The sequence below is a fragment of the Bison bison genome, unplaced genomic scaffold (assembly GCF_000754665.1).
Source record: "Bison bison bison isolate TAMUID 2011002044 unplaced genomic scaffold, Bison_UMD1.0 scf7180017864464, whole genome shotgun sequence".
NCBI lineage: Eukaryota > Metazoa > Chordata > Mammalia > Artiodactyla > Bovidae > Bison > Bison bison.
In genome coordinates this window covers 6496726-6514777 of record NW_011495025.1, presented here as the reverse complement: position 1 = coordinate 6514777, position 18052 = coordinate 6496726, and the positions used below count along the sequence as shown (strand labels likewise).

The 18052-nt window shown below is 36.4% G+C and overlaps 1 protein-coding gene across 1 annotated transcript; it reads left to right on the top strand.

Annotated features, from left to right (window-relative positions):
- The first annotated feature begins 2404 nt into the window (after positions 1-2404).
- IBSP (integrin-binding sialoprotein) lies at positions 2405-16145 on the top strand. Its single transcript, XM_010860196.1, has 7 exons — positions 2405-2428; positions 4795-4862; positions 4957-5007; positions 5103-5180; positions 9568-9633; positions 14849-15019; positions 15577-16145. Exons 2-7 carry the CDS (start codon positions 4809-4811, stop codon positions 16087-16089), a joined length of 933 nt encoding a protein of 310 aa, XP_010858498.1. The 5' UTR covers positions 2405-2428; positions 4795-4808; the 3' UTR covers positions 16090-16145.
- Positions 16146-18052: the final 1907 nt, after the last annotated feature.

Below are 18052 nucleotides of genomic sequence, written 5' to 3'. Positions count from 1 at the left end.
GAGTGATTATATTGTACCAATTAACTCTGCTAGGAATTGCATGAGATGTGGCTGCACCAATTCTCAAAGTTACCCAAGCCCTAAATCCAGAAATCATCCCAATCTTCTCCACTTCTCTTACTTCTACGGAGTCCTATTACTTTTATCTATTTAACATCACTTTTCTTTGCTCCATTCTTTCCATTCCCCACTGCTACTGCTTTAGTTTAGACTTTTACTGTTGCTTTTCTGGACCACTAAAATATCTTCTTGAAGTTCACCCCCTCCACAACAATCTCGCTTCCCTCAATCCACCTCTTCCTTATCAACGAAAGATTTTCCCAAACTTCAATTCTAAATATATTGTTTTTCTGCTTTAATCTTTTGGGATTCTCTCATTTCCACGGTGGAGTCTGTACCCCTTAGCGCAGCCTAAGCCCCCTCCCTCATCTGGCCTTTGCCTATCTGACCAACCTCATCTGTCCCTACATCCACTCACTATATTCCAATCTATTGAATCACTGAAGTTTTTTCAATGTGCCAGCAAGGATACATAGCGATTAAAAGTAGACTCTAGAACTGGACTTGACTTTAGTCCTTAGATTCCCCCATTTATTAGCCATCTAACCCAGGGCATACTTACCATCCCTGGGCCTCATTTGCCTCACCTGTAGATGGGAATAATCTCGTAGAATTGTTTTCTGTGTGGGAAGGATAAGTAAAATTGCACAAATGAAGAACTAGCATGAGAGAACTCAGTGAATGCTAGATGCTGTTGGTATGTTTTCCGTATGCTTCCATATCCTTTAAACTCATTCCCAAGAATGTTTTTTCTCTTCCTTCTTGATAACATCTTATCTATGGATAGTAAATTCCTATTCTGATGTCACAGCCCGGCTCCATTGCTCATTTGTCATTTAGAATTAAAACACCATACATTCATAGCACCTCTAAACCTTGTCTATATTTTGACTGCTCTGCCCCAGATCCATCTACACGTGCATGCATGCTCAGTTGCTCAGTCATGTCTGACTCTGTGACCCCGTGGATTGTAGCCCACCAGGCTCCTATGTCCATGGGATTTTCCAAGTAAGAATACTGGAGTGGGTTGCCATTTCCTCCTCCAGGGGATCTTCCTGACCCAGGGATTGAACCTGTGTCTCCTGCAATGGAGGCGGATTCTAAAATTTTTAAAGACGAAGACAGGATCTGTCTTGTTTTTGGCTCTCCATCCTGGAACATTTGCTTTCCATTGTCCTGGGTCAGTGGACAGTTTAGTAATTTAAAGTTTGGCAAGTTGAACTAAGATGGGGTTGAGTTGAATTTTTAGAGCTTATCCAATTGTCTTTACTATGAGTCTATATCTTTTAAACAACTTTTCTGAAACCAAAGACAATTTATCCAAAGCATCTAACAGGGTGACTGGCACATACGCTTAAAACTAGTATTTATTGATTTTTGGTTTCTCAGGTAGACGTCACAGTTAGAGGAAGGTTTGATGACTGGACAAGCAGAATATGCAAGCTATTTAGCTAAGTTTCTCTTTGCAAATTAAAAAATTCAGTACTTTAGTTTATCAATCAGTTTCTTGTGTGTCTGGTTTCCCTGAATCATTTCTATAACAACAGCTCACCCTTGCCAGCTCTAATCATTGTTTTCTATAACCATGGGAAAAAAATTAACTGTGAAAATGAACCGAAAAGAGGTATACGGAAGCCCAAGAAAATACACTGAGGTGACATTTCTTGCACAACGGAAAAAGACCATATAAGTAGATAGTCTAAAGTAGTTTATTTTACAAAGCAAAAAGTGCAACCTGCTTCTCAGTAGCAGGATTCTCAAAAACTTAGTATAAATTTTATACTCAGCAATATATCTCAGGAAATTAATTATACCAAATTTATGAGTCACTATTTGAATAATATAATTGATTTTAAAGTATTAATTGCTTATTAGCTCCTGTCTTTTATTATTTAGTTTTTCTTTTTTTACTAAACTAATAATGTAGGATTGTATCTGATTACAGTAAATTTTCCTTCCTTTAATAGTGAAAATTTGTATAATTATGAAAATTTTAAATAGTTAAATCTCTTGCTATTTATTTTAATTCAAATCTAGTATATTTTTATATATATTCAGAATTCAAACTATTCATCTTCATCTTAACCTTCAATTAAATTCCACAATGCAAACCTCTTGGCACAGAACCACAGTTCATGTTTATTCAACTGAGCTTGTGTGTTGAGAAAGTGTGGAAGTTCGGGAGTTTTCTGGTGAGAATCCACATTCTGACATCACTTTGGCCATGACAGTGATTGGCTGTGGGAAGGCAAAAAAGAGTTTATAGCCCACAAGAGCAAGTGAATGAGTGAGTGAGAGAGCAGAGAGAGTATTCAATCTGTGTCACTCACTCCTGGGAGCCTGCCTTCTCACTCCAGCACTGCAAAAGGTAAGGTTTAATATAACAACTTCATTATCTTATAAATCAGGCACTCTGCATTTCACATCTCTGGGCTTGGTTTTGAACATTCTATTTAAATATAGATATTAACACATTGTAGAGAATTGCTATGTAATCTAACACTTGTTTACCATTAAACTAGTACCTCATGTTTTAGATTCTTTTGAAAAAGCTAAGTTTATTAACCTGTGCTTGTAAATAAGCTCTTATTATTATATACATTAACTAGAAAATTATGCTTTCTACTTTCTATCTCTGTACCTGACAGATAACTGTTTTTACTCATTCTAATGCATTCAAGGTAACCTAACTGGAATACCATTTTGCATTTATAAATGTGCCTTGATGTATGTTGATTTCTCCATCAGTTCCCTAGTCTGTACTTCAGTTATAAACAATATTTTCCAAAATACGTATTTGGTTTCAAAGTGTTAACATCTTATAGCTCTAAAATCCGAATGAAAAAATGCATAGTACTAGGGAAATAAATGATGCTGTTAGTTTATCATACTCTTCCCAATAAAAACTTGGAATTAGATTATCAAAACAGTCCTTTAAAATTTTTGGAATTGTTGTCCGGGTTAGTAGTGGGCACTATAGAGGTCTTTTGCTCTTGATGAATCACAAAGTAAATAAAATGAGATTTATGTAGGCAGCCGATTGCTGCCTAGGTGAGTCACTTGGTTCTTTTTATATTATTCCTGTTATATTTTCATCTAGTTGTTTTTAAGGTTTGTTATGAGAAATTTTATACTCCAAAATCTTTCTACAGTTTTATGTATTTACATTTTTAGCTCTTTAAGATACTGTAATTATTCCAACTCTTTTCATACAGCTACAGAGCAGTAATCTTCCTGTTTGTTGGTGGGCTCCATCAAGAACGGCCAAATTCAAAGTATTATTCAGAGAACCTCAATAGCAATGAAAGCTTCTCAAACAGACAAGTCCCCTTCAGGGGAAAGCCTCTTTATTCCCATGTGGCCATCAAGAACTAAAGTAGACAGGACTGTGAGCAAGTTAACAAGCAACAAAATCAAAGACCCACTCTACCACAAAGACAGGCGACAGAGGATCCAAGACAGCTTTTCCAGGCCTCTAACCCTTCCCCTGTGTAATGTTCATTTTAGCTTCAGATACTCAATAAGGATGTGATAAATCATGACCAGTGATGATAAAATGCAGAGTCTATTTTCAGATATAGTATATGACATGGATTTCATACATTTTAAATATTACTTCTCCCAGTGTATTTATGGGGAAATTCTGATCACCATTACATACTGCTCTTAAGCATTGCCAAAGCTGTCACTCTGGAGGAGAACTCTCTCAGTTAAGTGTGTTGGTGGCTTTCAGCAAAGTTTGTTCAACTTTTATTAAATTAGGATTTTTATCAAACAAAATAAAATTAGGATAGGATTTCACCATTGCTTTCCTTTACCTGTGAGAAATCTATGTGGAACTGAGATCTTTGCAAGGCTGAAACCCCATGACTGCTTACAAACTACTCCTATTCTGAGTAGGATCTTCTATGCAAGAGAGTTGCATCTTCTATTCCTCCATAGAATTGACTTGACTATTACCCTGACCCTGGAAAGGCCCACGTCCATTCCATAACAATCTCCCACACCAGTGATTATAAGCTTAAATGGAACTGGAGAACAATGTAATTTGAGGAAATTTGCCTCTGATACCCAAGATGAACTCGGATAACTTTTCTCATAGATTCTTCCTTAAATATGGATGTTAGGGTGCTATACGTTGTGAGAATAATATTTCACATATCATGGATTTTTCACACACATAAAAATTCAAGTATTCTAAGATACCCATGGAAAAATGCTCTTAGTCTTCATAGTACAAACAAACTTTTAGTTTAAAAGCTATATAGATGCTGGAAAGAGCCTGTAGGATAACTGGCATAAAAGTAATCATTCAAATGTATTCAAATTTTTCCTTAGTTTTTAATTATAAACAATACAAACAGGTCACATAACTACACCAGTTGGTATTCCAGGTCAATAGTATTATAAGGCCTCCTTACCCCAATGTGAAACACACTAAGCATTCAAACTCTGGCAGTGATGCAATGGATATTCATTTACAAATCAGATCAGATAGGTCAAAACCAAATATGGAACTCATGATTATTCAAATAGATGGATAAAGTCTATCTTCTACCACATACATAGAAGGAAAATTTTAAAACAAAAGCAGAAATTTGGTCCTAGTTAGTCAAAACTTTAATTGGACAAAAAATGAAAACAAATTAAATACATCTCCTAGTATGTGAAGTATGTGAAGAAAAGGTACATTCTTAGTTTTACTCATTAACTTTACCACTTCATTAATTCCAGTAGCAATCACCGAAATGAAGACGGTTTTAATTTTGCTCAGCATTTTGGGAATGGCCTGTGCTCTTTCAGTAAGTTCTTTACTAAAAACCTATAGCTACTTCCATTTTTTGTCTTTTGATATTAAAGAGAGAATATGTAATAATTGATTGCTCTTTTAAACAGATGAAAAATTTGAATCGAAGAGCCAAATTAGAGGATTCTGAAGAAAATGGGGTAATTAATTTTAGCATAATTCCTTGGTTTGACTACACTTACTCTAGATTTATTGTACATGAAATATGAATATATCATTTATTGTGTTCATGCAGGTATTTAAGTACAGGCCCCAATACTATGTTTATAAGCATGGCTACTTTTATCCTGCTCTAAAACGATTTGCAGTTCAAGTAAGTATAAAAGTTAATTTTTTCTCACTCCTTATAATTGAAAAGGGATTGAATTTAACTCAAAACACTGAAAATTCAACTCTCACTGAAATTCAGCCAGAAAGACCACTTGCTAAAGCAGTCTGTTTTTAATATAATAAAGTTTCTTCCCAAGGTTTCTTATAAAGCAGAGCTATACACGCACAGAGAATAAACTCATTTGGGCCCAGTCTAGAATGATATAATGAAAGCACACGCCATGGAAGATCGAGTTCAGGTGTTTTGACTAATTCACTGACAAAGTGGACAATTTTGTCAGCTGTTGACATTTAAGTCAGTGATGCAGCCACGAACTGCCATTTTAGGTAGATTCAATACTGTCATATAGCTGTTTTATATCCAATAACGTAGAGTCCTTTAATTTACAGGGAAATGAATTCATAAACAACAAAGACCATTACAAAATTCCTGATAATCTGTGGTTTGCTCAAGATTTTCTTAACCTTTGACCTGTGTAATTCACTAGAATAAGAATGGCTCAAGAATGCAAAGGAAAGACAAATTCATGAAGCGAACTAAAAAACTTGTGAGAAAAACAAAACATTCTTAAAATTTGTAAACAAACAAAAAATAACTAACCACTAAAAATAAGAGTTTCTGTTTATACTGGGTTACTACCTGTGAAGAGGGTTCTGAAAACTAGAGGGTGTGGTGCTGATTTTAAATAGACAACAAACCAGCATTGTGCTATTTTTATTACTGTACAGTTTGGGTTCAGGGCACCAATTATGCACCATCTGACCCAGGACTTCTGAGACACTAAAAGCAGTCAGGACGCCGAAAACTATGCCTCAGCACAGTGGCTTGGCATAACATCCTGCCATATGTTGAGCTAACCCATTTCTAACTCATACAATGATAGGAAATGATCATTTTAAAGTATTTCTAGCACCATAATAATTATGGGGAATGTGTGTAGCCGCAGAAATATGAGCATGGTTGATACAAGCATTGTGGGTTTTCAGAATTGCCTTCCATTCTTTGGTTTGCCCATAAATATAACAGTGCTCATTTGAAATTTCATTGTCTTTCTTAAACTAAATGATAATACATTCAAATTTTGGACCACTTCCTCAACTTTTCTAAAATATCATATAGAGATATTCCTATCTAGAAAATTTTACAGATACATACATGCGGTCCAATTCAAATGTCCACACTGAAAAGATATTAGGAAAGGTTATATTTTTCCTTATTGATAGACCCAAACTTCATAGATTTTTAAGCGGATCTTTAATATTCAAAATTGCTACAGACTGTATGCAGATAGGTCTATCTCAAGCAATGCAGAATTTGTAAATAAGAGAGTTGTTTTAAAATAGAATTCATAACACAACATTGTAAATCAACTATACTCCAACAAAATTTTTTTTTAAAAAGAAAAACTAAATTAATTAAATAAGTAAAATAGAATCCAATAAATATATCTTGCAATCTAACAGTCTGAGCTAGTACTGATGATCTACTGTTCCACTTTACAAAGTTTGATTTCCAAGATGTTTCTCCTTGCATGTCTATTTATATGCTTCCATAGCTCTTAATTACTCATTTTCTTAAGTCTATTAAGTATTTAGTACCCAGATTATCACCCCCAAAATCATTAAGCTTCGTTGGCTTTGACATTCATGTTATATTCAGATGGAATCTGTTTATATACAATCATTTCCAAAATACCAATATGCATGAAATATATTGATTGCCAGGCTGTCAACCTATTGCAGTTTATCTGCTTGGCTATAGAAATGGAAGTATAAATAAGGGTTTTTTTGCTATTGCTACGTCACTTCAGTCGTGTCCAACTCTGTGCAACCCCATAGACGGCAGCCCACCAAGCTCCCCCATCCCTGAGATTCTCCAGGCAAGAACACTGGAGTGGCTTGCCATTTCCTTCTCCAATGCATGAAAGTGAAAAGTGAAAGTGAAGTCGCTCAGTCGTGTCTGACTCTTAGTGACCCCATGGACTGCAGCCTACCAGGCTCCTCCGCCCACGGGATTTTCTGGGCAAGAGTACTGGAGTGGGGTGCCATTGCCTTCTCCGTAAATAAGGTTAATACCCTAATTTAATTTTTAATTCCTTAAAAAAAGGAAACTTTTTTTTATGATTAAAACATTTGATTAGTGTGTGAACTCTTAGACAGCAAGGACTTTATCTTATATTTCTTTTATCAGACTCATCTCAGTTATTACAGTACTTGATGTGGAAAAACTGCCCATATTTCCAACTTCTTCTCTTGCTATGATTCTGATTATCAGTACAACACCTGGAATGTGTCTTCTGGAATTGAATAAATCCAGTAAGGATAGAGGTTGGAAGGAGTATATGAAAGACTTCCAGAAGGATCCGTAGGACTTAGTAACAACTTGGTAATAAGGCCTAATTGAAAGAAAGGAAAATAAAAAAAATGCTGAGGCTTCAAGGCATTTCAAGCAGTTTTTAAATTGTCCTTACGTAGATACTAATTGAAGAGTGATGTGGTTGAAGTAGAATGAAAGCTAGGGGTGAGAAAGCTTGTGAAATGATTAAAACACTCCCACTGAGTATGATTTCAACACCTTTAGACCATGAAATTTTTGTAACTTGTTTTATGTCCCTGGATAAGTTCCAGAGTTTCCTGGTTTATAGTCTACGGGAACTTGAATAGAATTTTTATCCTGCTGTTGTATGAAAACTGAATAAATCTTAATTACATTTAAAAAACCACTCCTGCTGAGACAAAATATGCTACACAAATAAGCTGTTCTCTCTATATATAATTTAACTAACAAATAGAAATAGTTTCAATAGAACCTTATGCTTTTTTCACCTCTGGGCTAGGGAAGGCACAGCCATTAAGGTCATGGCAGTGGAAGAGTCAGTCTAATTGTTCTCTTTTCCACCCAAGGTTATTCCTGGCTCAAGGGAAGAAGCATTCCTTTCCTTTGGTATATGGTGTGGCCACCTGAAGAATGAGCCCAATAGGCAGAGACCTGAGCAGTACTGGGACATAAATATTCCCTCAACCGATCTCTCACCCTAAGGTTCTTCTATAGCTATGTTTTCTAAGACCCACCGTACTTCACAAGTCACCAGAATCAAAGATAAATTTTCAGGGCAGAAAATGATAGAATCTTATGTTGGGCTTTTACTTATACCAAGGAGAAATAGTGGTTGCAGAAAAAGAAGGAAAATTCAATTGGGATTACCATTTCCTTTTAAAAAATAGCAAAGTTGGGACTTCTCTGGTGGCCCAGTGGCTAAGACTCTGAACTCCCAATGCAGGAGGCCTGCGTTCAATCTCTGGTCAGGGATTGTGGCCCTACATGCCACAACTAAGAACTGTAAATATACATAAATATTTATGTATAAATAAATACATAAATACAAAAATAAATATTTTAAAAAACATAGCAAAGCTCATTAACTTTTATTTTTATATAGACTCCTTGGTTTCATTTATTCTCATTCAATATTGAGCTTTCTAGAGAAATGGTACTCATAAATTTCCTAAATAGGTAAATTAATTTCTCTTCTTATATAACATATCTCTCGTATGAATTTTTCTCTCATAAAGTTTTATAGACACACACACACTTCAATTTAGGAATGGCTTTAATTAGATTAAAAGGTACTAAAATTATATGCAAATTTAATTTCAAGTCAAAGTCTAATTTAAATTCACCAGGAGAACTCATCATTTAAGAAAATCATCCAGGTGGTGCTACTGATAAAGAACCTGCCTGCAGTGCAGGAGAAAAGGAGACACAGGTTAGATACCCAGGTTGGGAAGAGCTCCTGAAGGACAGTGTGGCTACCCGCTCCAGTATTCTTGCCTGGAGAATCCCATGGACAGAGGAACCTGGCGGGCTACAGTCCATAGGGTCGCACAGAGTCAGACAAGACTGAAGAGACTTAGCACACAAAAACTTATATTTTGTAATAAGTCTAATTATCATTTCATTCATATTTTATAAAGAAAATGAAACAATGATACCTATGTTATAGCTTAAGATTTGCCTTGAACGGATTGGAGAATTCAGCCATTGTGAGCTTCAGATTCCTTTTCTGTAAAATAAAATAATTGGACCAGATAATCCTCTCATTCTCTCAGAGCTAAGTCATTCTGCCATTCATTGCTTAGTTTTTACATACAAAATGTTTCAATATATTGTCAATACTTTCGAAGTTAAAAATGGAGTATTTCAAAGCATATCCTGGTCACTGTAAAATTCCCGTTTTTCTCTAACCTCATTTCATATATGTCTAGTCTCCTCATATCTTTCTCACAGTAGCTGAGAACTGTTCTAAGTAAATAAATATATATGTACCTATATTCATATGTGTATGAATTCATGTATACATATTTTTTAGAGCAGTAGTGACTCATCTGAAGAAAATGGAAATGGTGACAGCTCAGAAGAGGAAGAGGAAGAAGAGGTAAGGAATTTCTTCAGTCTTTTTTTTTTTCCATAACAAACCAGGCAGCACAAAATAAATAGAAAACTGGTTTCCTGTAGCTTAGACTCAGCAAATAGCCATTTCCAGCTTACCAATTGCCCCCAGTCTTCTATTTTGGAGAAGGGGGATATTATTTAAATTAAAATTAACTAAAACGACCTGTTTAAAACACTATTACAATTTGGGGTTAAAGTTACCTGTAAGTGGTACATGAATACAAAAGTATCTCTATTTTAAGTGGAAGAAAGGTTGATTCTGAAAAAAAGGAAGAAAGCATTATTTACATTTATAGATGGACAGAGTGTGATGATAAAAGATAAATACATAATGATCCTAAAGTTAGTGCAATACTTGTTTTATGTATTGCACTAGTTAATAAGGACTGAACTTTAAAAATTCAATTTGATGAGTGCGTAGTATAAGAAAGTCTTAGATTCTCTACAGTGTTACTGTGATTCATCTGCCTTTCTTTTTTTTTAATGTTAATTTATTTATGGTTGTGCTGGATCTTTGTTGCTGTGTGCAGGCTTTCTCTAGTTGTGAGTGGGGCTACTCCAGTTGCAGCGCTCGGGTTTCTCATTGTGGTGGCTTCTCTTGTCGCGGTGAGCAGGCCCAGTAGTTGTGGTCCATGGGCTTAGTTGCCCTGTGGCACGTGGGATCCTCCCAGACCAGGGATCGAACCCGTGTTCCCTGAATTGGCAGGCAGATTCTTAATCACTGGACCAGGGAAGTGCCTCATCTGCCCTTCTTGACTCACACAGTAGGGTTGTTCTTTTTAATTGGAATTTCATATGTCTTTTTGTCTAATAATAAAATTCATGTCCTTGCAGAAATGCCAAGATGTAGAAATATCTTCCTATAAAGCACTACAAATTAGTGTAGTTCATGGCTAAAATTCATCTACATAACCTGGAAATTGTACTAACATGTTTACAGCTGATATCCTTGCCCATGCAAACTACTATTTAGGTACATTTTCCTGGATAGTCAATTACAGCTATCCACTGGTTTGAGAACCTTCTAAATTCAGGTATTCTTAGGTGCTATTTATGAAGGCACAATGACAGTCCAAAATGGATCATGGATAAATTCTGCTATCCTGAAAACAAAGTGGTGTGGGAACTTTAAAAGTGACAAATAATTAGTTTAATTTTTTGAACCATAAAATAACATTTTCAGTACCATAATTTAACCCAATAGCTTTTAAAGGAAGACCTTACAAGAATGTCAAGCCAGTACCAGGAAAAATGCCACCTACTGCCTGGAGTTCCACATACTAATCTTACACAAGAACTAAGTTAGGGTAATCCATTTAACTACAGCTGTTTGCTGTACAGTGACTGTAAAATTGCCTTACCAGCTAGACTTCCCAATTGGATTGCATACCTTTTGGCAATGGTTCTTCATTTGTTGTAATGGTGGTTGGGGATGGAGGAAGATTAAGAGTCCTTCAGGACTCTGATGAAATCTCACCTACTCAATATTTTCCCAACAGTCTGTGAACATTTCTAGTCCTCTCAGAACTTATCTGCAAACTCCCCATGAACCAGGACACTTGAGACCACAGGTTACATCCCCTGCTTTGAGGATGAACAGTGTTGTAATCTCTTTTGCATCTCTTCACGCTGCCCAGCTCAGTTTCTTATACGTATTTAGTGCCAAGTCAATATTTGGTGGTTTGGTTTTAGAACTTCAGAGGAATAAATGCTCCAAAGACCATTCATCCAAAGTGTTAATGGAAAACGGTGTGAATAAAACTTGTAGTCTTCCATCCTGAAGATAATTTAGAACTTCTTTTTTCCCCATCTCTTCTCTAAAATTTCACTGGCAATTTAGGTTAAATACAGAGTCCCCAGGACTTGTAGTTCCAGGATCAGGTGCTTAGGCATATTTTCTACTTCATGATTACACATTTTTTTTCCCCTCTCCTAAATTATCCAGTCTCATCTTTTAAAGTTTTATTGACACATTGGCTTCTGTTGTGGCTCAGCTGGTAAAGAATCAGACTGCAATGTGGGAGACTTGGGTTCAATCCCTGGGTTGAGAAGATCCCCTGGAGAAGGGAAAGGCTACCCACTCCACTATTCTGGCCTGGAGAATTCCATGGACTAGTCCATGGGGTCACAGAGTCAGACACAACTGAGCGACTTTCACTTTCAATATACATAACACAATTATCATAAGTTTGTTGATGATTGAAATTTCAGAAATTGAACACCTTAAGTATTACTCAGAACCTATAGAAAAAGCAGCACATGCCTTGTGCTCCATTCCATTCATTAACCAACCCCCACCAAGGGCAAATGCTATGATGACTCCTATCAGAAAGATTGTTTTTGGCTCAGTGTTTCATTCATATACACACATATATGTATGGAATCATGCAGCATATACTCTTGTACATGTAGCCTCTTTCACTCTTAGCTTCAGAGACTGACCCATATGATTCTGTAGTTGCAAATCATTTGTTCTCAATATCAGTATTTCATCACGTCTGTGTATCACAATGTGCTAACCTCCTGTTGATGGGCAGTTAAGGAGTTTTCAGATTTGGCCTGTGACCAAAGAGTGCTGCTGTGAATGTTCTAGTACTCCTTCTGGTGAACATATGCATTCATTTCTGGAGGCCACTTTACCTAGACATGAAATGTGTATGTTGAAAGGTCTGCATATATTCATCCTGAGGAGATGTCACCAATAGCTTCCCACAGCCGAGATACTAATATAAACTCCCACTATCCCTATAGGAGCATTCCATCAACTCTACATTCTCATCCACACGTTTCTTTCAGTCATTTTAGTCTTTCTAGTGGGTTAATAATACACTCAAGTACAAATGACTGCTAATTTTTCTATTCAAAAAGATATTTGAGGCCCAGGGCTTCCCTGGTGGCTCCGATGGCAAAGAATTCACCTGCAATGCAGGAGACCTGGGTTTGATCCCTGGGTCAGGAAGATCCTCTGGAGAAGGGAATGGCTATCTACTCCAACATTCTTGCCTGGAGAATTCCACGGACAGAGGAGCCTGGTAGCCTATAGTCCATGGGGATGCAAGGAGTTGAACATGACAGAGCGACTAACACACACACATTCATCAAAAGTTTGACCTACTTTCCTTTTTAAGTCATTGCAGCAGGACAACCTTAAATAAGTACCAGAAAAAGAAAGGGTGTCGTAGGAGAAAATAGAGAATCCTACGAATTGGGAGTCTGGGTCTGTGGTCACGACCCTGCTGCTAATGAGCTGCCATGTCTTTGACCTCATGTAGTCATTTGTCCCACTGGACCTCAGATTTTCACTTGTGAAACAAGTGTGAAGGACCCAATCTGTGTATTTTCCTACCCAAAAAAGCTTTCCTCTTTCTCCCCTAAAAGGTTTAGTCTGTTGGACTAAAGCATATAAACATGAAAAAGTAAATAAACAGTATGATGTTTGTGGAATATTTGACAAAGTTAGCTTGGAGACTGTTTTAAGGTGGACTCTAGTAGTCCCAAGCATTCACTGAAACAGTAAAATTTACATATCTATGAAACAGACATAGTTTTTTTAGTAATAAGAAAAGCTAAATGTGGCTTTTGTTTGTTTGTTTTGAAGTCTTAAAATATAAGATGCCTAGTTAAAAGTTATCCTAACATACAATCTCTTTAAAAATGCATTGAAATAAATTCACTTTTCTAGTACTCATTTAAACTAAATAAATTCTCTGTGTATGAATTCCTGACTTTCAATACTAGCTATGAATTACTTTGGGAGATTAACTCAGTCTACAGTTTATTGCCTAACAACATGGAGTAAAGACAAAACAGTAAAATACTGAAGATGATAAAAATATTCACAGAGAAGTAGTAATTTTTAGAAAACATCTTCCTACAATAACATAATACATTAGTAAGAATTTATTGGAGTTAGCAGATGGAGTTTGAATTTAATATATTTCTTTTCCTTTAAATACTCTTGAAAGTAAATGAAATACATTCACTTCTTTTTTTTTATAGTACATAAGACATGCAATTAACTTGTTTGAAGAGAAGGGGTTCTATATAAAAAAAAGTTCCTTAAAACAAAAACATCCTAGATTTAGTGTCAGCAATTCACATAAATCCTCCTCCTCATCAAAAATCATCATGGTACAATAAAAGGGCTCAATTTTTTTTTTAGTTAGAAAGATACAGTTTCATCATTCACCATAAGAATTTAGTTAATTATTTAATTTATCCAAGCTCACTTTCCTTTTCTAAAGAGTGTAAGTAATAATCTTACCTTACAAGGCTACTCTAGGGAATAAGAAAATAAGTCTAAATTTCTCAGCTTATTTGTCATCAAATACAATAATTAATGTACTATTATGTCATCAGTTCAGTTCAGTTCAGTCGCTCAATCGTGTCCGACTCTTTGAGACCCTGTGAATTGCAGCACGCCAGGCCTCCCTGTCCATCACCAACTCCTGGAATTTACTCAAACTCACGTCCATCGAGTCGGTGATGCCATCCAGCCATCTATCCTCTGTCATCCCCTTCTCTTCCTGCTCCCAATCCCTCCCAGCATCAGAGTCTTTTCCAATGAGTCAACTCTTCACATGAGGTGACCAAAGTACTGGAGTTTCAGCTTTAGCATCGTTGCTTCCAAAGAAATCCCAGGGCTGATCTTCAGAATGGACTGGTTGGATCTCCTTGCAGTTCAAGGGACTCTCAAGAGTCTTCTCTAATACCACAGTTCAAAAGCATCAATTCTTCAGCACTCAGCTTTCTTCACAGTCTGACTCTCACATCCATACATGACCACAGGAAAAACCATAGCCTTGACTAGACGGACCTTTGTTGGCAAAGCAATGTCTCTGCTTTTGAATCATAGTAGTTATTAATAAGACTTCAAGAGCCTAAGCTATATATAGTATGATACCATAGAGTCAGATGTGCTGAAATTATTATATAAATATTTTTGAATTGATTAAGTAGAATACAGAATATCTAAAACACACCATAGTGAGGTAAACAGGGTGAAAATACTTTGAATTCCAAGAAGTGAGAACTGCAACTGGCATAAGAGGAAGCAGAAGTGTCAACACTGGGCGACCAGACGGCTGAGGGAAACCATCAGCCATTGTTATTTTCCTAATAATGGTTCATGACTCCAACAAATCTTGAGTTATCTTTCAGCTAAAATAATTTTTTCTTGCTCTGGACATTTTCAACAGGAGACTTCAAATGAAGAAGGAAACAATGGAGGGAATGAAGATTCTGATGAAAACGAAGACGAAGAATCAGAGGCTGAGAACACCACCCTTTCCACTACCACACTTGGCTATGGAGAGATTACACCTGGAACTGGAGACATAGGTCTAGCTGCCATCTGGCTTCCCAAGAAGGTAATAATTCCTCCAAAATGTTCAATCTGCTTTCCTTTTTTACTGAAGTTTGAGGTTATCCTGACACTATACATACAGTATTTTATATTCTCTTCATTAACTTGATGAAAAAGTAAGAGCGGGTACAATATCCCTGTTTACAAATAAATAAGGAGAGATCTTTTCCCAGGCAAGATGTCTTCCCATGTTCTTACACTGACTTTTCAACATTATCACAGAAGACTAAGGCCAAGCATCTTAACAATGGATAAAAAGTGCTGAGAGATACCATTGTGTTTCCAAGGCAGAGAAAGCGGGTAGCGAAGTTATAGAAAGCATCTCCCACAGAAAAGACTTATTTATCAAGTGGCTTTTTCTCCATCAGCATCTAATGACAAAAGTTCTAATTCTGAATTTAAAACCTCCACCAGTTCTTTTGTAAGTTAAACTGGTTTCAATTCAAAATTACATGTAGTACAAAGATGTCAGTACAGAAAGCTTGTGTTGGATGAAACAATGGCCTTAAATTTTATGTTTTTCACACCTAGATTTGAATTCTTTCAAACTTTTCCTTATAGGCTGGGGCTACAGGAAAGAAGGCTACAAAAGAGGATGAGAGTGATGAAGAAGAAGAGGAAGAAGAAGAGGAAGAAAATGAGGCAGAGGTGGATGATAATGAGCAAGGCATAAATGGCACCAGCAGCAACAGCACAGAGGTAGACAATGGCCATGGCAGCAGTGGTGGGGATAATGGAGAGGAAGACGGCAAAGAAGAAAGTGTCACTGAAGCCAATACAGAAGGAATCACTGTGGCTGGAGAGACCACTACTTCTCCAGATGGTGGGTTTAAACCTACAACCCCACACCAGGAGGTCTATGGGACTACCCCACCACCGTTTGGGAAAACCACCACCCCTGGGGAGTATGAACAAACAGGCACCAATGAGTATGACAATGGGTATGAAATCTATGAAAGTGAGAACGGAGATCCTCGTGGGGACAATTATCGAGCCTATGAGGATGAGTATAGCTACTATAAAGGGCGTGGCTATGACAGCTATGATGGTCAAGATTACTACAGCCACCAGTGAAGGCCCAGACTGGGATGAGTTCACCCGTTCTGGGATTTTGTGTGGCTACCGTTTTCAAAGTTCAACTCAGGAAGGTGCAACATAACAAATGTGCATTTTATAATGTGGAATGGTGCTACTGTTCCAAAGTGGTTTTCTATAATTGCTTCTGCAAGTAATGGGCTTCTTATTGCTTTTCCCTACTATGTTATTGAAAGGTCGTAAATCAGGGCCATTCATCAAGTGGTAAACCAATGCATGAGATAGTATGTGATTGAGTATTTTGAGGTTGTAGTCCTATAAATAGTAATTTTAATGTGTTTCCACTAACTGCTAAAACATATTCTGTGCAATAGCTGCTTCTTAGAAGAGATTAGATTCACTAACATTAGTGACACTATACAATAAATGTGCAGTTCTTTAATCTTTAGTGTGTGATTAAAGTGTGATTTAAAGTGATTAAATATACTGTCACTGTATATTAGGTTTAATTATCACTGTCATGTATTTTTATGTGACCTGTATGTATATTGTATCTATGGATTTTATCACAAATAAAAATGCAACCCTTCAGATGTGTTATAATTATGAAGAAAAATGAGAGATTCAGGATGGAAAAAGGTGAGACCAGAGGGAGGACAATTCAGCTAAAGGACAAAAGTTTATTTCTACTATGGTTTAAAACTCAGAAAGACTATAGACATTTTCTCATGGATAAATGAACTTGACTAAGATTTTTGACATGTTTGTGGGCAGGGTCGGCCATGTATATCAAGGTAAACAGCTTTTATTAGACTTGCCAGATTTTATGAATACAAATGTAGGATACCTAAATTTGAATCTCAGATAAATAATGAGTAACTCATTAGTATGAGGATGTGTTACGCAATATTTGGCCTTTGTGAACTATTTGGGACATATTTGTACTAAATGAATGATATATTATTTGAAATTTAAGTTTAATTGAATGTCCTGTGTTATATCTGGCAACCCCATATCTATTTGATTTGATTTTAGGTAGGATAGGGGTGGGATGAGGTAGAAAACTCTTACACATATGTCAACCCATCATCTCCTAACTTTTTATTATGAAAAAAACCAAGCCTTCAGAAAGGTTGGGTAACTAGTACATGAGCACCTAGATTCACCGATGGTTAACATTTTGCCACATTTATCTCTATTTCTGTGTGCCTATCTTCATATGTGTACATATGTTTGTTGTTGTTCAGTCATTCAGTCTTGTTCGACTATTTGCGACCCCATGGACTGCAGCATGCCAGGCTTCCCTGTCCTTTACCAAGAGAGATATACATATACACACATACATACATATATACTTTGCCAAACCATTAAAGAGTGATTGTAGACATCATGGAATCATAATGCTTCACCCTTAAATACTTCAGCATTTAGTACTAGAACAAGGAATTCTCCTATATAGCTGCCATATCATTCTCATTCTCAAGAAATTTAACATAGATATGCTAATATTTTCTAATACACAGTCCATATTCAAATTTTCCCAATGATTCCCATAATATCACTTATTGCTAACTCAGTAAATCCTCACAAAACTTTATCAGGTAGGTTTTATTGTCATTGCCAATATTATTGACAAAGGGGCTGAGGAACAAAGAGGTTAAGCAGCTTGCACCAGATCATTACGGCAAAACTGAAGTTAAGACATAGGTAGCCTAGCTTTAGGATCTGTTTCTTAACCATTAGCCTATGTTCATCAGGAATGCTATATTCATTAGTATGTATTCATTAGGAATGGATGTTAAGCCATGAGTGGTCAGAAAATCTTTAATATGAGGACTTGTTGAACAAATTTCTTAGAACCAGCTATATTTTATGACTTGAGCCCTAAAGAATATTTCCAAAACAAGGATCCTCTGATATTTTTGGTATACCTTTCTATATAGGCTGTTTGGTATTGTGCAAAATGCATGAAACCTAGAATTAGGTGGGCTTGAATGATGGA

Coding starts and splice junctions, on each gene's coding strand:
- IBSP (XM_010860196.1), top strand. CDS start 4,809: ATGAAGACGGTTTTAATTTTGCTCAGCATTTTGGGAATGGCCTGTGCT. Junction 4,863..4,956: donor GAATGGCCTGTGCTCTTTCA/GTAAGTTCTTTA, acceptor TCTTTTAAACAG/ATGAAAAATTTGAATCGAAG. Junction 5,008..5,102: donor AGGATTCTGAAGAAAATGGG/GTAATTAATTTT, acceptor GTGTTCATGCAG/GTATTTAAGTACAGGCCCCA.